At 57.7% G+C, this 19,690-nt stretch overlaps 4 protein-coding genes across 8 annotated transcripts in view; 2 read left to right on the top strand and 2 right to left on the bottom strand.

The window, feature by feature from the left end:
- Positions 1–432: 432 nt before the first annotated feature.
- Positions 433–3,264, top strand: GPBAR1 (G protein-coupled bile acid receptor 1). The gene is made up of 2 exons (XM_008073682.1): positions 433–619; positions 2,089–3,264. Exon 2 carries the CDS (start codon positions 2,134–2,136, stop codon positions 3,124–3,126), a length of 993 nt encoding a protein of 330 aa, XP_008071873.1. The 5' UTR covers positions 433–619; positions 2,089–2,133; the 3' UTR covers positions 3,127–3,264.
- Positions 3,265–3,522: 258 nt separating this feature from the next.
- Positions 3,523–8,818, bottom strand: AAMP (angio associated migratory cell protein). 2 transcript variants are annotated; one of them, XM_008073675.2, is made up of 11 exons: positions 8,530–8,818; positions 7,917–8,072; positions 6,840–6,959; positions 6,264–6,403; positions 5,864–6,008; positions 5,480–5,563; positions 5,264–5,379; positions 5,003–5,106; positions 4,769–4,859; positions 4,426–4,580; positions 3,523–3,997 (listed from the first exon to the last, which is right to left on the bottom strand). In XM_008073675.2, the coding sequence occupies exons 1-11, from the start codon at positions 8,648–8,650 to the stop codon at positions 3,922–3,924; spliced, it is 1,308 nt and encodes a 435-aa protein (XP_008071866.1). In that variant the 5' UTR covers positions 8,651–8,818; the 3' UTR covers positions 3,523–3,921. The 2 variants fall into 2 exon arrangements, with proteins under 2 accessions (XP_008071866.1, XP_021562185.1); XM_021706510.1 differs by having other exon boundaries at positions 7,917–8,075; positions 8,530–8,767.
- Positions 8,819–9,055: 237 nt separating this feature from the next.
- The window catches only part of PNKD (paroxysmal nonkinesigenic dyskinesia), an 85,114-nt gene continuing 74,479 nt past the window's right edge, over positions 9,056–19,690 (top strand). Inside the window, exons 1-3 of one of the 3 annotated variants that reach the window (XM_021706513.1) lie at positions 9,082–9,166; positions 9,941–10,109; positions 11,127–11,243. In XM_021706513.1, the coding sequence (XP_021562188.1) occupies positions 9,100–9,166; positions 9,941–10,109; positions 11,127–11,243 (353 nt within the window). In that variant the 5' untranslated portion in view covers positions 9,082–9,099. Of the gene's footprint in view, positions 9,167–9,940; positions 10,110–11,126; positions 11,480–19,690 lie in introns of those variants that run through there. The other 2 variants (XR_002481274.1, XM_008073642.2) reach the window with 2 other exon arrangements.
- The window catches only part of TMBIM1 (transmembrane BAX inhibitor motif containing 1), a 15,532-nt gene continuing 8,669 nt past the window's right edge, over positions 12,828–19,690 (bottom strand). The window contains exons 4-13 of one of the 2 annotated variants that reach the window (XM_008073661.2): positions 18,872–18,972; positions 17,942–18,006; positions 17,683–17,736; positions 17,153–17,203; positions 16,600–16,639; positions 16,318–16,355; positions 16,068–16,155; positions 15,648–15,743; positions 14,567–14,620; positions 12,828–14,177 (exon numbers count right to left, since the gene is read on the bottom strand). In XM_008073661.2, coding sequence (XP_008071852.1) covers positions 14,031–14,177; positions 14,567–14,620; positions 15,648–15,743; positions 16,068–16,155; positions 16,318–16,355; positions 16,600–16,639; positions 17,153–17,203; positions 17,683–17,736; positions 17,942–18,006; positions 18,872–18,972 — 734 coding nt within the window. In that variant the 3' untranslated portion in view covers positions 12,828–14,030. The remainder of the gene's footprint in view (positions 14,178–14,566; positions 14,621–15,647; positions 15,744–16,067; positions 16,156–16,317; positions 16,356–16,599; positions 16,640–17,152; positions 17,204–17,682; positions 17,737–17,941; positions 18,007–18,871; positions 18,973–19,690) is intronic. The other variant, XM_021706534.1, reaches the window with a different exon arrangement.

Genomic DNA, 19,690 nt, shown 5'->3' with positions numbered 1-19,690 from the left:
CAGAACCCACCAGGTGATAGGATGGGAGGGACAGTGAAGATCCTCAGGCTCCAAACACTTCGCCCCGTCACTGTCACACACAGGCGCGTGGAGCTGAATGTGCTATCGCTGACTGGCCACTCCAAGAGTTTAAGGCTCATAAATGTAAATGTATTCGCCGAGGCGGGATGTGGGGAGGGGCAGACCAAGTCGTTATTATTCACTTGCTGGAATGCATTCCTCAGATCAGCTGGGCATCAGCAGGCAGAGGGCTCCAGGCTGGGGTAGGGTAACTGCCACCTAGGTGGCAAGGTGTGGCAGGCCGGGAAGGGGACACTATGGGGAGGGGTGCAGCCTCCCAGTTGTGCAGTTCAGGCCGTGCCAGGTCCCACCCCCAGAGGCGGGGCCACGGCTGAGGCCCGCCAGCCCGGGCTGCTCCATCCCTCCCTCCGGGAACCCAGGCGAGGGCAGTGCTGGGTAGGAGAGCCCGACCCGCTGTCCCTACCGGGCGGAGGCACCATGGACTCACCCGCCAGGACCCCAGATAGGGTCGGAAGCCCTGCCCGGCTGGCTGCAGCAACGCCCTGACACTCAGAGGACAGCCCAGGCGGGGCGAGCAACACCTGTCCCTAACAGCCATGTGAGTAGCTACTCCCCTCCCCACCATCCTCCAGGCCACACCTCCAGACCTCACCCCAGATCCTGGAGAGGCCACTGCACCCAACCCAAGCCACCAGACCCTCTGGGGCATGCGGGTGGCACAGCCAGCATCCTGCTGGGAAAGCATACCTGGGGGCTGCTCCCTGCCTTCTTACCATTTCAGTGGAGTCGGGTGGAGAAATCGCTTGGGTAGGGCCAGGAGCTCTGGCTCGCACCAGGTTTTGGGTGACAGATTCTGGTTCTCACGGGGTTTACTAAAGCTGACGGTAAGGGAGGAAGGGGAACAGAAACCGGAGGGCCACTGGAGAGTGAGACGCCCGGGGTGGAGGAGGGCTCTGGAGGAGACTGAGGATGAGGAGTCAGCTGGGACAGCTTAGAAGCCCAGGTTGAGGGCACTGGGGGGACCTTGGAAGGGATGGGAAGCTTCTCTGCTCAAGGTGGCCATGGGACCCTGATCCGCCGGCCCGGCAGAGGAGAGGGAGGAATCCTTTCCTTATTGACTTTAATCCTAGCAACAGCAGCTGCTCTGGTTGACAGTAGCAGGAGTTCCCACAGGACCCAGGACCCCTCCCCTTGGCCCCAGGAGGTGGTAGTGGACACCCTGGAGGTCCGAGACCAGGGGCTGAAGTGAAGAGTAGGACGGGGACAGATCAGCGCCAAAGAGGCCAGGGCCTGCCCGCCGGCTCCTCCTTCCTCTCCTTGGCTCCGCTTCAGCCCTTGAGGGTGAGGGGTCCTCTCCCTGCCGCTAGCATCTTCACGTTCACGGCCAAGCGTCCCCTCCTCCCGCCGCTCTTCTCCCTGCGGGTCCCAGGAAGGGCCCTGTTGCTAGTGTGGAGCGGAGACGAGTCAGGTTTATGGGCTGGAAGTCCTACCCGGAGGCTGCTCACTGAGCTGTGACGGCTACAAGGACAGAAGGGGGGAAGGGTGCAGGGGACAGGACACCCTGTTGTGCCCCAGACCTGGCCCAACAGAACCTCTCACCTGATGTCCGTGGAAAACCACTGCACATCAGTCAGACCTCTGTCTGGGCTCAGCTAGAGGTCTCCCAGGTGGAGGCAGGAAGGCATAAAATGCTCTGGGGCTCAGTGGGTCCATCATTCCGTCTAAACAGAGGCATAAACACAGCTGCCCAGAGGAGGCCAAGCAGATAACAGAAATGGGCAAAGCCAGCCGGGTGGAGACCGACTGAACGGCAGCCACCGGTGAGCTCCGGCCAGTTGCCACCCTACAGGACATACGTATTGCCAATCTGATTTTTGAAGATAAACCAAAAAGAGGAATTTTATATAAATCTTTAATTGGCCATTAATTGAAAAATTCTGTGTATCACCAAGCAAAACACGGTCAGCAGTCTGTGGGTCTGTGCCCTCCGGATTAACACGCAGTCTCCACCGGAGGACGGGGACTCGCAGCCCCATCCTAACTCTGGCCACCCCCTCCTCCATCCAGGCACTTCGGCTGCTGCTCCCGGTCTCCCCCATCCCCAGGTCCAAGATGACACACAACAGCACCGGGGAGGTGCCCAGCTCCATCCCCAAGGGGACCCTGGGGCTCTCCCTGGCCCTGGCAAGCCTCATCGTCATGGCCAACCTGCTCCTGGCCTTGGGCATCGCCTGGGACCGCCGCCTGCGCAGCCTCCCTTCCGGCTGCTTCTTCCTGAGCCTGCTGCTGGCTGGGCTGCTCACGGGGCTGGCGCTGCCCATGCTGCCCGGGCTGTGGAGCCAGAGTCGCCGGGGCTACTGGTCCTGCCTTCTCCTCTTCTTGGCGCCCAACTTCTCCTTCCTCTCCCTGCTCGCCAACCTCCTGCTGGTGCACGGCGAGCGCTCCATGGCAGTCCTGCGGCCACTCCGGCCTCCTGGGAGCGCTCAGCTGGCCCTGCTCCTCACCTGGGCCGGCCCCCTGCTCTTTGCCAGCCTGCCGGCTCTGGGGTGGAACCACTGGACCCCTGGCACCAACTGCAGCTCCCAGGCCATCTTCCCAGCCCCCTACCTCTACCTCGAAGTCTACGGGCTCCTGCTGCCTGCCGTGGGAGCCGCCGCCCTCCTCTCTGCCCATGTGCTGGTCACCGCCCACCGCCAGCTGCAGGACATCCGCCGGCTGGAGCGGGCAGTGTGCCGCGAGGCGCCCTCAGCCCTGGCCAGGGCCCTCACCTGGAGGCAGGCAAGGGCGCAGGCCGGAGCCACGCTGCTCTTCGGGCTGTGCTGGGGGCCCTACGTCGTCACCCTGCTCCTCTCAGTGCGGGCCTATGAGCAGCGCCCAGCCCTGGGGCCCGGGACTCTGCTGTCCCTCCTCCCCCTGGGCAGCGCCAGTGCAGCGGCCGTGCCCGTGGCCATGGGGCTGGGGGACCAGCGCTACACCGCCCCCTGGAGGGCAGCCGCGCGAAGGTGGCTGCAGAGACTGCGGCGAAGAGGCTCCCAGGGTGGGCCCGGGCCCAGTACTGCCTACCACACAAGCAGCCAAAGCAGCGTCGACCCAGACTTGAACTAGGGGAAGGGCCTGTGCGGACTCCTGCCAGAGCATCCGCCATCTCAGGCCCCAAGCCCATCTCCACTGGTCCTCCTCTCTGGATCAGAGTCCCTGTCCCTATTTGACCCCACCCTGACCAAATAAAGCTCCTCCAGCCGTGTATGGTTATCTCCTTCCCTATCTCAGAAAGGCAGAGGCAGACAGAACAGCTACGGAAAGAACTTCAAGACAGCCGTGGGATCACGGAGATTCCAACCCCAGACAGGCAAGTAGTTGTCCGTGCAATCTGACCATCCCTTGAGAGGGTTCGCACACACATCGTGACATCCAACAGATTTTGTGGGGAAGTCTCGCCCTGACACGGCCCGCGCCTGCTCCTCCCGGCGTCCAGCTGCCACAAGATCCACACAAACGCTGTCTCTGGGAAGTATATTTTATTTACATTTTTAAAATCTGTAACTAGTATCTCTTCCTCCTTTCCACCCCCCGAGACCTGGGAAGGGAAAGAACGGGAACCTCAAATACCTACTCCACACATACAAATACACACCCCCATGGCTCACACCAGCAAATGAAAGTGAAAGAGAAAGACAGGTCTGGCCCTCCCTCAGATGGGCCTGCCAGGTCTGGGCGAGGGGGGGAAGGGGCCGAGGGCTGGGTCTCTAAAGAGAACAGGAGGGAGGGGGCAGTGAGTTGAAGGGGTTGGAAAGTAGTCCGAGGCCCCTCCCCTTCTCTTCCTGTACCCGCCGCCTCTGCTGCTGGTGGGGGCTCCGCTCATCCCCCTCAACACCAGACGCAAAGGCAGAGGCGCAGCCACTAGCGGTCAGGTCTCTGGACACAAAATACTTTCGCCTTGTGGTCTCCTGACGTGGTCACCACCAGGGAGGCATCTCTGAAAACAGAAAGCACGTGGCGGAAGGGACCAGGGCACCAGGGCGGCTCCTCCAGCACACCCTCAGTTCTCGATCCCCAGTGCCTGGCACCGTGCTGACGTCTCCACGCAACCAGCAAAGGGGTCATGGGAGGAAAGCTCCTAGCCCGGGATGGCCACAGAGCTGACTCGGACGGGGGGATCAGGTTCATCCCCTCGCCCCGTGACTGAGATGGGAGACCCTGGTTGGTCACTGTCAATCACTGGGGTGGGGGCTGGATCAGAAGTGACAACTCCCGAGGCCGTGAACTCAGGCTTCCCAGCATTCCTGCCTCACCACTTGCCACCAGGCCTTGGGTCTCAGCTTCCTTCTCCTCCGCCACCCCAAGGACCATGCTATCCCACCTTCTGAATACACAGAGATCCCGATCCTTGCCCAATTCACTTACTTGCTGAGGGCAAAGTCCAGGATCTCGGCCGTGTGGCCCCGGTAGTCAGTGAGCAGACGGCCGGTCCGGGCGTCCCAGAGGCGCACAATGCCGTCCAGGCTACAGGTGTAAACCACGGCGGTGCCCGCCTCCCACAGCAGCTGCACAATGCCCGACTGCGCCAAGGTGCGTCAGAGGCAAGGTGGAGGTCAGGGGTGGGAGAGCGGAGGGGCATCTGCTCCCAGCTCTCCCAGAGGGAGGGCCACAGCCAAGGGCCAAGCAGGAGCCAGGTCAGGCCAGATGCTCGGGAGCCCCCACCTCCATGGCCACGGCCCACAAGGATCCCAGCTCTAGCTGTCCGTACCTGGTGCTGACACTGGTGCCTGAGAGTCTGCGTGGACAGGTCATAGATGGCCAGGGTCCCGTCCAGGTAGCCAACAGCTGCCAGAGGCATCCTGGACAGAGGAGAGCAGGACGGAAATGCATGAGGGCCTGGATTCCTGTGCCCTGCCCTCCTGCCTGGGGCCCCCAGCCTGGGCCCTCCCGCGAGCCCTTCTCCCAGTGCTCTCTCCAGGCCGAGGCCCTGGCTCACACTCACACACTGCAGAAGCCCAAGGACTCCACCGAGTTGGACTCGCTCTCCTCCCCCTCTCCCAGGTTGGGCTGGGAGGCCACGGTCTCGGGTCGGAAAACACCCACCACCTACAAGTGAGAGGATCAGAGGAGGGCCTGCTGCCTCCGACCTCGGACCGAGAGAAGACGGTGGGGAGAGGCAGAGTGCAGAGTCAGAAAGGAAGGAACAAGACAGGAGGGAAGACTGGCAAAGGGGAGGGCCCAGCCAGGCTGCAGGTCTACTCACCTTGCCGGTGGTGGCACTGACCAGCTTGGCCTGGCAGTCCACAGAGCCAGTGAGGATCAGGCTGCCGTCCTGGTTGGTGGCCACACAGGTCAGAGGACCCTGGTGACCCTCAGTCCCTAGGATGCAGCCAGGGGGCAAGTCAGGCTTCGGCCTGCCTCCTCTGTGAGCTGGCCCGGGTGCTCAGTCCCCCTTCACAAAGGCCCCCACCTCTGATACCTTTCAGTACATGGATGGGGTTTCCCTGCTTCAGGTCCCAAATCCTGATGGTGCCGTCTTCATAGCCTACCACAGCTCTCTTCCCTGAAGAGCCAAGGCGCAGGTGAGGAGAGGACAGAGGGCACCCTCAGACACACCGAGGGGACAGGGACGGAGAGGAAAGCAGAGAGTCAGGGCTCAAACACTGCCCCAGGGAATCACAGAGGAACCCCAATTCCAGAAGTTCAGGAAGGAGGCACTGTGGGCTTTGGGGCCTGGGAGGTCAACACTCAGGAGAGCAAGTCTGAGTTTGCTGGCTGTAGCCCAGGGAGAACTTAGGGAGGTACATATTCCTGGAGTCAACTTCGGCACCCAGGAAAGGACACTTAGGGGAGCTGTCCTCACCATCGGGAAGGATGCGGCCACAGGTGGCTGGGCAGTTGGGGCCCTGGAAGGTCTTGCAGTCGCCATTCGGGACCTTCCACATCCAGGTGTTGCCATCAGCCGTGCCCGCCAACAGGACAGGTGCCCGAGGGTGCCACTCCATCCACTAGGCAGAGAGGAAGGGGCAGCAGGGAGACCCATGTCACCCCATCCCACCTAGGAACCTGCCCCATGAGTCCTACCCAAGGTTTCCTGCTTCTGGGGTTGTGAGAATTTCCAGGGAACAAGTACAGACGCTCTGGGTGCACGCTGGGTGCCCTGGCTCAGAGGTGGCTTGGTGCAGTAAAGATAGGACTGGCCTCTCAAGCTCTCACTCCCACCCAAGGCTCCCCGGAGTCAAATCCCATCCTTATAATCTTACCTCCAGGTCTCCTGCTTCAAAGGACCAGACTTCCTCCTTGGTGTCCACCTGCCACACTTTCAAGAGGCCACTCATGTCCCCTGTGGCCACTAGGGTGGAGTCGTGGCTGAAACCAGCACAAGTCACAGAGTCTTTATGGCCTGCAAAGAAAGGTGGCCAGAAAGAGGAGAGAACAATAGGGCACCTGGTGCTGGGGGCACATGACCCTGGTACAGAGTCCCGTGAAAGGCCCCAGAACAGGTGACGGAACTCACTGCTGCTCTGGGAACCAGCATCCCCAGGTCTCCCCGGAAGGACACTGCTATCTCACTCAACCAAGCAGAGCCCAGGCCTCCTTTGTCATCGCTTCTGTCCACCCCACACTTCTGCCTGGACTCCCATGGCCAATCCGTGCCTCCTGTCCCCATGCCCACAACAGACCAGTATTCTCCTTCTTGGTGTCCCTGGGGCCCACCAGAGGGCTGGTACAAAAGAGAGCTCACTAAACGGCTGTCGGACGCACAACCACTGCCCACCAGGCCCCGAAGATCTCCAAAGGAACACGACCCATTCCCCAGGCCTCCCTGTGCCCCTCACCTGCACACTCAAAGAGCAGCTCCCCGTCGCTGAGCCTCCACACGAAGGCTTTGTCGTCTTCACCCCCCGTCACGGCCAAGGTGTTGGTCTTGGGGTCCAGACTCACACAAAACACAGATGCTGTCCCAAGAGATATTCCATGGGTAAGGGGACAGGGATCCCACAAGGGTCCTGTGCTTCAGAACCCTCACAAAGCCCACCCTCTTTCAGTCAAAGCAGTATGCCCTTCCTCCGGGAAAATAAGTACACACCCAAGTTCTTCTAAGCTTCAAGCATCAGGTTGTCAGAGAAATCCTCCTGCGGACTTGCCAAGCTCCAAGGTCTTCTCCAGGGCAGATCCCTTCACTGTGCTGCTCCCCCCACCACCCCACACTGGTGCCACGGATAAGAGGTGGGCACGTGTGCAAGGGCTTAACAGTTCTTAGAACAGGGTGCCCCAGGCTGGATACAAATAAACGGGGCAAAGCATCAAGCTAAGGGTTTCTTACTAAGAATCAGTGTTTGAAACGATTATATAAAACATGCTCAAAAACAATGAGCTCTAATTCATAACCTGGCTACTTTCATTAACTTTGATCAAAAACAGCTTTTCTTTTTTTGGAGATGGGGTCTTACTCTGTCGCCCAGGCTGGAGTGCAGTGGTGCAATCACAGCTCACTGTAATCCTGAACTCCTGGGCTCAAGTGATCCACCTCAGCCCCCCAAGTAGCTGGGACACAAGTGTGTGCCACCACGCCCACATTAATTCTTTTTTAGTTTTGGTGGAGACAGGTCTTGCTATGCTGCCCAGACTGGAAAACCATAGCTTTTAAAAAGAAAACTAAGACTCAGAGAGAGGTTAATAAAGATGAGCTGGTAAGCAGGAGAGGTAGAATTTGAACCTAGGTGTCTCAACTGATTCCAGAGGCCAAGCTCTCATCCATTCGGCCACAACACTGTCCCCACCTGTGTGCTCCTCCAGGGCAAAGCCGGGATCTTCCCCATCTCTGTGTCCCTCTTAGGCTCTGTACCTGGCCGGTGTTAAACGCTCACGTGCCCACCTGGACTGATTCGAGGAGCAGCTCCGCGGAGACCTACCTGAGTGCAATGCAAAGGTGACCTCACTGTCGTCGGGGCCCTCCATGCTGCCGACCACCCCTTCCTGGGGTTCCAGAACCCAGCCCTCCTCGTGGCCCTCTTCCTCTTCTTCCTCTTCCTCAAAGTCCACATCTTCCATCTCCTGGGCCAGATCATCTGCTTTGGGGAGAAGGCCAAAAGATGGGGCTCGGGAGGCGGCAAGAGGGATGGGGAGCAGCGTGGGGAGGCCCGAGGCTGGGGCGGGTCATGCGGCAAGAGGCTAAGGTGGAGTCAGACACTCGGCGGCAGCGGGGCGAGAGCCGGCAGGGCGGAGGGGGCCTGTGGGACGGAGGACGCGAGGCCAGGACCGAGGACCTGGGGCTGCCCAGCGACCGTGCGGGAAGGGAGGGCCGAGGGGATGACGGGAAGGGGGTGTGTGAGGGGAAGGGCCAGAGGAGGCGTCAGGGAACCCCCACCCCAGCCAGGCCTGAGAACTAAGTGGGCGCAGGAGGGGGGAGGAGAAGGATGTCGGCAGGAATGACCGGTGGGGTGCGGAGGGGAGGGGGAGAAGCAGGGGTCAGAGGCCAGGGGTGAGCGCCTCCTGTCCCCTGGTCCGAGGAGCGGCAGTTCTCACCCGGGTCCGGCGGACCGGGGTCCAGCTCTACCACCTCGATAATCTCTTCATCACCATGGAAGCTTAGGGTCTCCAGTGGGGGGGTGTCAGCGGCGGCCCCGCTTTCCGATTCGGACTCCATGCGGCACCAGCGGCCGAACCACTTCCCTGGGCCCAAACGCCTCCCAGAGTCAGCTCGGCGCGACGACGCGGAACTCGAGCCCCGCCTCCCGGGAGGAAGTAGACGGAGGCCACGCCCCACCAGGAAGAGCGACGGCCGTTCCGCCAATACCTATGGGGGTTGACTGGCGGACTCACCAATCACAGGGCAGGGTTGGAAGACGGGGGCCGGGGCGTGGCGGGGAGAACCTAAACTCCGCCCCATACGACTCCGCCCACAACGAGAGGGAAACAAGCGAGCGTGCGCGCCTCCGGGGTCTCCTGGGAAGAGTAGTTCTCCAGGGTCTGCTCCGCGGACTTCTGGGATATGTAGTTTCTGGTCTGTAGGCAGGACGGAAGGAGCGGGGGAGGCCCCTTACGCAAACTACAATTCCCGGCGGGGAACGCGGTGAAGGGGGGTGGGATCTGAACATGGCTGCGGTGGTAGCTGCTACGGCGCTGAAGGGCCGGGGGGCGAGAAATGCCCGCGTCCTCCGGGGTAAGGAGAGGGTCCCCGGGGAGGGCAGGACCACTAGAGATCCCTTTTCTTTCGCATCCCGCCCGGCGGTAGCAGGAGGTCAGGGCTGTCGATTCCTGTCCACGCTTCTCTGCAGGATCTTCAAGAGTCTGGGGGTGAAGAGATGCTCTTAGAGGTCACCCAGTCCATCCCCCTGCCTTCGGGTTACACGACACCTCTGGGGTCTCGCTACGAGAGGAAGCCTCGGGAAAGCCTCTTAGACTCCCCGCGCTCCAAGTGTTTCACACTCACCGCAGTGCAGAGGAAGGAGCCCAGGGCTTCTGGAGGCTTGGGTTCTAGCCCCGGCTAATTAGCAGTTTGACCTTGGGCGAAGCAGTTCGTCCCTCGGGGCTTCAGTTTCCTCTTCTATAAAATGAGGGGAGGGAGTAGACTATCTTTAAGCTCCTTCCAGGGCTAACATCCTGCAGTTCTCAAACCTTTTCCCGGATTTCCTTCATGCGTCTCGTGTGAGTCCCACTGCAGTCCTTCCCATCCCGTCGTCTGAGATGAAGAGCAGCGAAGCTCGCCCTCCGGGCACCAGGGTGATGAGCCCGCAGTGACGTGGAAGTGGCTTCCAAAGGTGCCACCTCGATGGCGATTTTCCCATGTCCCTTTGGATTCTCCCTGGCACTTGTTACTTAGACTGCGGCCACTGCCCTTCCTCAGATCTCAATTGCTTCTCCCCAGCCCTTACCGCTCCCTTCCCCACTTTCTTTTCTGTCCCCTCTTACTGACCTTCCTTATCTCCATTCACAGGGATTCTCGCAGGAGCCGCAGCTAACAAGGCTTCCCAGAACAGGACCCGGGCTCTGCAAAGCCACAGCTCCCCAGAGTGCAAGGAGGAGCCTGAGTCCCTGTCCCCTGAGCTGGAGTACATTCCCAGAAAGAGGGGCAAGAACCCCATGAAAGCTGTGGGACTGGCCTGGTAAGTTTCAGTTACCCCTTTGCCCACCATTGGGGAATGGCATCCAGGGGAAGGTGGGACCCAGAAACTTGGCTCCAACTTTCAAGGGTTGAGCAGAATCCAAAGTTGTGAGAACAGCGTAGGTGGATTTGAGGATTGCAGTCTCAAGAGGACTGGGGCAGGGGAGGTGGGGAACCCACTGGGGAGACTGGCTTTCTGTGGCATAAACTGAGTTGATCTGATTCAAACCTGGGTCCCCGGCTTCATCCTCCCTTTTGGGAGGATGTTTCAGTAATTCATTCATTGAGATTATGTCAGTTGTACAATAGTGCCTAGGTGTTACAAATATTGTTATTAGGATCTGACACTGACCTTAGTACATATTATTGTCAATGTTAAAGGAAAAGGAGGCGGAAATTAACATTTTTTTTAGTATCTGGGGTGTGCCCATACCTTACCATGTAATGTCTTAGTTTTTCTGAGGTAAATATTACATCCCCATTTCACAGAGGAAGGAACTGAGGCTCAGAGCTAGGATTTTCACCAGGTCTTATGATTCCATGCTCTTTTCCCCACACCAAAGTGCCTTCCAAGTAGCAGTGACTCAGATTAAGGACAGTCTGGGAGGGTGTAAAGGGCAGTTTAGGCAGAGGGGACCTTTGTCAAGACTCTGCCAGGGTGTAAGAGGCTGGGCTGCCTGCGCAAGTATAGGAGTGCAGGGTTTGTGCTGAGGATTATCAGGCTCTGGGGGAAAGGAGTGAAGAGATGGGCAGAGACCCAACCACACTGGGCCTTTTGTGCCATGCCTAGGAGTTTGGACTTGGCCAGGAAGTGATGGAGAGCTGTTACCGGGCTTTAAACAGAGCAGCGGCAGGACCTGATTTGCGTAGGTCCCTCCAACAGCCAGCACTGAGGACGAATAGATTCAAGAGGTATTGCAGCATTCATGCAATTGATGAAGCTGTAACGATTCCCCCCAGTCCCTTTGGCTCAGGCTTGGCCCCTCCCCAAACCCCGTGCACATCTCCCCACCCCTAGGGCCATCGGCTTCCCCTGTGGTATCCTCCTCTTCATCCTCACCAAGCGGGAAGTGGACAAGGACCGTTTGAAGCAGATGAAGGCTCGGCAGAACATGCGGGCGTCCAACACGGGCGAGTATGAGAGCCAGAGGTTCAGGGCCTCCTCCCAAGACCTCCCGTCCCCTGAAGTTGGGTCCGGGGTGCAGGCATGAGGAGCGCTGCCACCCTCCCCTAGACTGTGAAGTCCTCGGGTTTGGCTGGGATTCCGGTCCCTGCCGCTGAGGCCCACCAGGGGGCGCATGAGGCCCAGGCTGCTGCCAGCCCCGCCCCTCCGACACAAATAAAGTTATTGAGGGAGTGAGTGGAAAGGAACCAGGTCTGGGTTCGTGAGCCCCTGGGGACGGGAAGGGCAGAGGGTGGGGCTGGTTACTCATGTGTGCTGCCTCTCACAGAAGAGCTCAGTGTTCCGACTGGATGGTGGGGTAACCACAGAGCCTTAAACGCAACAAGCCTGGGCTCGGGTCCTGGGGACCAAGCCTTCCCTCATCGCCGCTGGCCAGGAGGGTGGGGTCCCACTTAGCCTTGAAACAAATAGTAAAGAAAATCAAAGAAGGTACTGAGAGTGTGGAGGCAAAAAAGCACTACTCTTGACTGAGTTCAAATGATTGAACCTCTCTGGGTCTCAGTGTCCTCACGTGTAAGAGATCGGACTAGCAATTTCTAAGGCGAGGGGTTCTGAGCCTGAGTCTGGGACCATCCTTCCCCCATCCCCCCACCCCCTCGCCTGAAACATCGTATGCATACAAACAGCTTTGTCGGGAGAGTTACTACTTCTCAAAACTTTTGGAAAAGGTCCGTGGCACAGAGGAGGACAAGCACTGTGGCTGAGCGGTCCTTTCCAGACCCAGTGAGTCACTATTGCAGGGCTGAGCTCACCCTTCCTCTACCTGTTTTAGGTTTTGGGTTTTGTTTCTGTTTTTGAATTGGGGTCTCACCCTGTCGCCCAGGCTTTAGTACAGTGGCACGCTCACATCTTACCGCAGCCTTAACCTCCTGGGCACAGGCAATCCTGCCTCAGCCTCCTAAGTAGCTGGGACTACAAGCAAGCACCACCATGCCTGGCTAATTTTTTTTATTTTCTGTACAGACCAGGTCTCACTATGTTACTCAGGCTGGCCTTGAACTCCTGGGCTCGAGCGATCCTCCCACCTAAGCCTCCCAAAGGGATTACAGGCATGAACCACTGCACCCGGCCAGCCAACTGTTAAACCAGCTTGCTGCATCCATCCCCAGGAAGTGCTGGGGTGAGGTGTATGTGGTCACATTAGAAACACTAACCCTCCCGCACCTTTGGGAGGCTGAGGTGAGTGGATTGCCTGAGCCCACGGGTTCGAGACCCGCCTGGGCAGGCGAGACCTCATCTCTATAATAAGTCAAAAAATCAGCCGGGCGTGGTAGCGCATGCCTATAATTCCGGTGACTCGGAAGGCTGAGGCGGAAGGATTGCTGGAGCCCAGCAGGTCGAGGCTGTGGTGGCCGGGAGCGGCCACTGCACTTCAGTCTGGGCAACAGAGTGAGACTCCAACTCAAAAAAAAAAAAAAAAAAAAGAAAGAAACACTAACCAAGCTAGAATGCAGAGGTAGGAAGTGGATGCTTTTGGTACAGCCAGCTGGATCCTCCCAGAGCTAACAACTTCAAGAGAAGAAAACCAGAGCCATGTAGGACTTGAACTTCTAGACGCACAACTTTATTACATTTCTAGTTGTGCCCCTTTGTGTGATATATTTAGGATCAAGCACATAATAGAGAAATCCTAACTATATCCTTGGGCTGATTTGATTTCCGCCCTCACCGACAGACTGACTCTCGTCCCCCTTCCCCCTTCCAGCTTGAGGCACTTGATACTACAAAGCAGTAGCTGGCTGGAGAGATGGGGCTCAAGTCAAAACTCCCCCAGTGCAAGTTAGGAACAAACAGAGAGGAAGTCACCTTCTTCTCAGGACCCTCCTTGGGTTAGCAGAAGGAAAACAGCAGGCTGCAGTGGCTCTCAGGCCAGGTGGGGGGACGCCACGGCATTTTCCCTGCCTTGTCCAGTCTCTTCATCCTGGTTCCATCCTGGCCACACTTAGGATCCCACAAACCATCCCACTGGCCCACCTTCTGCTCTGAGTGGCCTGAGCACAGGAGCAAGAGTTCCCTCAACCAGAGGTCTCAGAAGCACCCAGAAGCCCCAGCAGCTTTGAAGAAGGGGGACCCAATGGCTACAGAGGCCTGCTCTCTACTACCACAAGCTAGGAGCAGGCAGGAGAGATGCTGCTCCACGCGGCCTCTGTGCCCACCCCACTCTTTTCTCTTCCCCAGCACTAATCCAGATACACAATATATACATGTCACTGAAACAAGAAGGGTTGAAGCGAGGAGACCCACGGGCACAGATCTCTTCTACCTTCCTGAGCTAAAGGGACCAAGCCAAAGGAGGATAGGATAATGACCTGTGTGTCCAGGAGGCTGGGGGTTAAGAAAGAAACAGCTCCAGCCACCTGGTCTAGAAGCCTATGGCAGAGGTGGAAGGGGAACCTCATCACCTTGAAGCCACGTCCATCTTTCATATTCCCTCGTGGCATCTTTCATATTCCCTCGTGGCTGTAAATCGGCTCTTTTCACTCCTCCCCCACCCCCGCTGCTAAGAAGACTGGCGCCATGTAGTGGCTGGAAGGGAGAAGGCACACCTTCAGCCTCGTCCCCGCCAAGTTCCTTCATCCCCACCAGGTACCTGCACACGCACAGCCAGAGGCCACCACGGACAGAAAGGACATGGTGCGTTACTTGAGGGGCAGGCCAGGGGCCTGAGGCCCAGACCGCCGTCACGGGGCCCAGCCCCCAGGGAAGGGAGACCCAGGGCGGGGTAGAACGGGGCGCTGCTCAATTGCGATCCCCCACCAGCTGCAGCACAAAGGTGAAGATGTAGACGATGTCTGTGTAAATCTGTAGGGCACCAGTGATGTAGTCCTCTGGGCTGATGGTGTGCTTCCGGTTCCCCAGGACCAGCTGCGTGTCGTAAGCCAGGAACTGCAAGGACAGGGACAAGTGAGAACCCAGGGATCCAGGGCCAAAGCTTGGCCTCTGGTCAGCAGACTTGTCCCGGGAGCCTCTGTGCCATGCCTGGGGGACATGCTGATGAGCAGCATGGCACATGGGCTCTACCTGCGAGCAGCTCAGCCTAGCAAAGGAAACAGACACACTCTTCTATGATACGGCCTACTGAGTGTTCTAATAGCAGGCAGTGTGGACAAGGTATGATAGGAATGCCCAGGAAGCTGGTGGAACCTCTTGACAGCAGGGAGGGAAAAGGTGAACTATGGCCCCACTCCCTGCCTCCCAAGCAGTCTAAATTTGTGCCCCATCCCCTCAGTTCCTCCCATTCGCCCCCTCAGCCCCCTTTCCTAGCAGGAACTTACCAGGGTGAAACAGATGGCCCCCAGAGCAGCATAGAGCATGTGGAGCCAGTAAACCTGGGGATGATGGGGACAGGTATGGCATTAGAAACCTTGGCAAAGCACGGATGAGGCCAGCCCTCAGGCCCCAGCTTCCCCCTGAGATTCTGGCATAAGAGTGGGTAGAGCTAGGAAGCCTTTCTAAATCTGCCTTTCTAGATCCTGGAAGAAATTAAGAATACCGATATATTTGGCAGAGAAAGCAGAGGCCATCCTACAATGGCCATACAAGACTGATCACAGCATCTTTTAGCCTAACCAATCTCCACAGTGAGTCAGGGTACAGAGGTGTCCACTATACTTCTGGAACAAGGAAAGCGGTTGAGTTATAGCTTGGAGGGGGCAGACCCAGCACGCACTGGCCCAAGAGCCCCATCATCTTTCCCCCAGTCGTGGTCAGCATTCAACAGACCAGCATTCAATAGCGGGGCTTCTGCAGCCCAGCCTGGGAGAGTAGGCTAAGGAAGAAGGGAGGCCCCAGCCTCTCTGGTGAGGACTGAATCGGGCAGTACCCACAGGGTTGCCTGCTTGACACCCCCACGGAGTCCATGGGCAGAGCCAGCCATGGCAAAGTGGGCGGGCAGCCCTCGTGTCCACATACTTCCCCTCCAGCACCGTTCTCCCTCAGCCTTCTGAACTCGTGCCTTGCCCCAGCTGACGAGAAAAAAAGAAGGAACTGGACCAGAAATCCCTAAGGTCCCTTCCACCCAAGCGTATCTCGGTCCTCTGGGTTCCTCTCCCAGTCTGCCTCCTAGAACCTGGTCTCAGTTGTCAGATTTAGTCCACCCCTTCCTATAGGAACTCGGTGATGCTGTCCAGGACTTCAGGTGCTATGGCTCCCAGGGCTACCGGTCTCCAAACAGACCCTAACCCAAGAGGATGGTGCTTCCATGATGGTATCTTTGCTAGCCAGTCAAGAGGTTCAGGAGGTCAGAACCTGCCCAGAAGCCTGCAGGGCCTGGGAGGGGGCCTGCTACACCACGCCATACAGTAAGTTTGCTCTGAGCACTAAGTTCACTGACCCCAGCTCTCCTGGGACACTCACATATTTGAAGTACAGCACAATACTAGTGACAATCCCAGTCACCATGAGCACAATTCCCAGGACACAGAAGAGGCCTGTACACGAGGTGAAGTCCACCTGCCAGGAAGGGAGAAGGAGGCGCTGTCAGAGACATCTGAAGACAACTGCCATAACTAGCAGCCCAGGCAGACGCGCTCTGCCTCCCCCACCAGGGAGTCCCAGTGCTGTCGCGTAGGGGGCATGGGAATGACCATGACATTCTAAGGACAGACACAGGAAGCCATTTTTAGGTACCTAAGGGGAAGGGGATTAGGTCTCTAAGGAAAACCCCTGGAGTACAGGGTCTGGCCCACCCACACCCGTTCAAGTGCCAAGCCCAAAAGGCCAGGTCTGCTAAGAAGAGGGCTGGGGCAACCAGAGAAGGGCCCTCCGTTCCCTCACCTTAGTCTGAAAGCAGAAGATGGTGACTGAAATGGACACCACAGCAGTGATGATCATTGCAATGATGACAGCTTTGGTTTGATACATGCTGGGGGGAGAAGGGTTAAGAGAGACCAGAGGCATAAACCACATTTGAATGACTTCAAAATCACCACCTCCAGAGGGTCCTGCCCAGAATCTACCCATGCACATGACTGCCAGCCCAGGAACACCCCATACTTCCAAGTGTGGTGGCTCATCCCTGATGTACCTGGAGATGGTGCCCGTCATGAAGCCCATGGCAAAAGTCTGAGGGAAGGAGAGAAACAAGAGTGAATGAAACACTTAAAAAGAAAGGCAGGGTGCTGGGGGGGCAGCCATGGTAGCCTGCCAGAGCCGGGGCCAAGTAGGAAAGAGGTCGTCACAGAGGAGACCCAAGAGTGGGTATTCAGGATGCAGGGGACACAGGCAGGACTGTGTCCCCAAATGTGTCCCCATCCCTTCCCTGGGACCAGCCCTCCCTCTAAGCATCTCCACCCCCTCCTAGACTTACAAAGAGGGTCAGCAGGATGATGTTCCATGGGAAACGGCGTCTGAGGGAAAGAGAAACCCTGAATAAGTGACCTGGGGCTGGCCAGGTGTTCGAGGCTCCTGTGGCTGGAGGAAGAAGGCTTGACTCCAGCCGGGGAGGCCGGCATGGCCTTAGGCACCTGCTCAGGTGTTCTATGCAGGGACCACAGGGGGCAGTGGGAGGGACCTGTACCGTGGAGTCAGAAAGACCCGGCTTTGTCTGCAGCTCTCACACTCACTGCCTGTGTGACTGGAGAGGATATCAGCTCTGAGCCTTGGGTTCTTCCTGTTTGTCCAATAGTTACAATGCTACGTATCTTGCAGGGTTGCTATGAGAATGACAGCCACATAGATCCTGCACACACATAGTACTTTGTACAAACCTGAACAGTGGTCACTGCCGTCGTCATCATCATCATCATTTCTTGTAAGTCTCCATTCAACTGCTATAAGGAATCCCTTTCCTTCTCAAAACACTTGGCCCCAGGTCCCATGCTCTGTCATCCCTTCTCATTATCTAAGTCTCTGTGACTTACCTGGGTCCCTGGCAGCAGGCAAGGGTCAGGTAGGTGACTATGAAGACAGCACTGGGGAGAAAGAGATGGGGAAGTAGTCTATAGACCCAAACCTGCCCTTACCCCACTCCCAGCCCCGCCACCAGCCGACAGATTGGAGGCCCAAACGGCTGTCTGGGCATTTGAGGGGAAGCCCTCAGCAGGAAGCAAGGATGAGACCACCCGGGCCGGGGGAACTGAGACATCGGGGCCTTGGCAGGAAGGAGGTTTAGGGAGGCCAAGGCAGGCAGGCTAAGAGAATAGGAGGACCACTGTGCAGTGTGCATGCGACCACCAGAGTGCCCTGCCCCTACTCCTATGAGTTCTGGAGGTCAGTTACCCCTTGTGTAGGCACACACACCACATTCCCTGGCATGGGAAACTGGCACTGGCAACTTAAGGAGAAACTCTCAAAAAGCATCTTGATCCTGCCCTGAGCAAAGCTGCTCAACTAGAAATGGAAGCTGCCGCCCCCTTCTCCCTGACCCCTTCAGAGAGGAGCACACACTCACTAGGACACATAGTAGACGGCCACGTTTCTCCTCACGAAGGTGCTGACTGGTTCCCTGTGGGGCAGGGGAGGACAAGAGGAGTCACTTTGACTTGTCTGTCCCCTTCCCCCCCACCCCGGCTCCACCAGCTCGGGCTCCTTCTCTAATCACTCCCAGTCGCTCTGAGAGCAGGGCCCACCATGACCCACACTCCCAGCAGGCAGTCCCAAGCCCAAGTCCCCCAGGGCTGGTGAGAGCAGGTGGAGGCCTCGAGACTTACACAAAGGTGAAGATGGCAATGATGGCCACCGTGATGAGCAGCTGGACGGAGATGATGGAGTAAACCTGGAACACGGGTGGAGCGAGGGTCACCATCCGGCACCCTTGGCCTCTCCCAGGAAAGCCACTAGCCCCCAAGACCAAGAAGCCCCAAATCCCCAAACCCTGATCCGTCCTTTCCTGTTAGTGGTGGGAAGGAGCCACTTTTTTTTTTTTGAGTTAGAGTCTCACTCTGTTGTCCAGGCTGGAGTGCAGTAGCATGCTCACAGCCACCGCAGCCTCAAGCTAGGGGCTCAGGTGATCCTTCCACTTCAGCGGGGGCTGCTTTTAATTCAGAAGGATCTACTCTCACTTTGTTCCCACCGAGAGCCCTCCCCAGCTCATCCTGGTCCAGAGGCCACCCCAGTGAGGCGCCTGGCTCAGACACTCCACACACTTCTTCCTCAGCCCCCTCCCGTGTTCATTGGCCACTTCTCTCCTGTCCACCTCAGCCTCAGTGACTACCGACCCACCCTGCCTCGCTGCCAGTCCTCTGCTGGTATGGCCTCTGCACTCCCAGTGGTTCAGTCTGCACATGCTGTGCACCCGTGAGATGGGGAAAGTATGATCATTTCTGGCTCCAAGTTGCCTATAGTCTAATGGGAGAACGACGGCTGGGGAAGGCCCAACACTTTGGCAGAGCCCACCTAGGAGATTCTTCCAGACTGAATCTGCCCTCCCAAAGGAAGGTCAAGAAGTGGAGAGCAAACGGAGGGAGAACACAGATTAGAGGAGCTGGGGACCCCCTCTGAGGGGCGTGCAGGGCTATAAAGAGGCAGGCAGCCACCATACTACATGGGAATGAGCGCCCAGAGCTAATGTGGTCCGCCCCTCCCCCTCCCCCCACAGCCTGAGGGGCCCAGGTACACCTACTTCCCAGCCCATATCTCACCTTTCGGATGAAGGTGTGGCGGACTTTCCGGTCATCCCACTCTCCAGGCCCGAAGCTGTCACTCACTGCTCTCTCCTCCCCATCATAGCCTTGGCCTGGGCCTGGGCACAGATCACACGTGACCAACAGGGTACCTGGATATGTGGCCTCAATCCCAAAGCCTTGACACTCTCCCAAAGTCTCAGGCACCTCCAGCCAAAAGATAAGTGTTACAACACAGGAATTCCTCCCCCAAGCTGGGGTCCTCTAGAAGCCCTCAGAGTGACCCAGAGCTGGCCTGTCACGAGAGGGCTTGGGTATGTGCCATTTCATCAGATGCGCCTGTTGAGGGCTCCTGTGTGCCCAGCTCACACCATTGCAGATGTGGGGGTCACAATGTAGTGAGGAAGCCAGGCAGGAGCAGGACTCAGAGTGTCAACCAGAGTCGCAGAGCAGAGGACCTGGGGACAGAGAACTGGAGAAAAGGAAGGTAGCAAAGCACAGGGATGTGGAAGAACAGAGGGTGCAGATGGGCTCTGCATCAGACCTCACAGAGAGCAGCGGTGTCGAGGGCGCATATGACACATAAGTAACATGCTAATATCTGCACCAGAATGCACATATCGTGAGTTGGCCAGACACTCACTTCGGGGTTCCAGCAATGCTGCCCCCCTGGGAACTGCTTTCAAATCCTCATGGGAGCCATCCAAGGACAGTCTCACTGCATTCCAACCTCACCTCATTTCTGAGCAGATAGAGCATTTCCAAACTGATGCTCATATACTCCACACACTTCTTCTTCTTCTTTTTTTTTTTTTTTTGAGTTGGAGTCTCACTCTG

The sequence above is a fragment of the Carlito syrichta genome, unplaced genomic scaffold (genome assembly GCF_000164805.1).
Source record: "Carlito syrichta isolate Samal-C Ts95f unplaced genomic scaffold, Tarsius_syrichta-2.0.1 Scaffold115728, whole genome shotgun sequence".
Lineage (NCBI taxonomy): Eukaryota > Metazoa > Chordata > Mammalia > Primates > Tarsiidae > Carlito > Carlito syrichta.
This window is presented reverse-complemented; position numbering and strand designations above follow the sequence as displayed.

What these genes read in the sequence shown, in the direction of transcription:
- GPBAR1 (XM_008073682.1), top strand. Translation starts at nt 2,134, where the DNA reads ATGACACACAACAGCACCGGGGAGGTGCCCAGCTCCATCCCCAAGGGG.
- AAMP (XM_021706510.1), bottom strand. Translation starts at nt 8,650, where the DNA reads ATGGAGTCCGAATCGGAAAGCGGGGCCGCCGCTGACACCCCCCCACTG. An exon ending in CACCTTTGCATTGCACTCAG is followed by an intron (nt 6,960 to 7,916) that starts GTAGGTCTCCGC and finishes CTCTTGGGACAG; the next exon opens with CATCTGTGTTTTGTGTGAGT. An exon ending in GGCACCAGTGTCAGCACCAG is followed by an intron (nt 4,581 to 4,768) that starts GTACGGACAGCT and finishes ACCTTGGCGCAG; the next exon opens with TCGGGCATTGTGCAGCTGCT.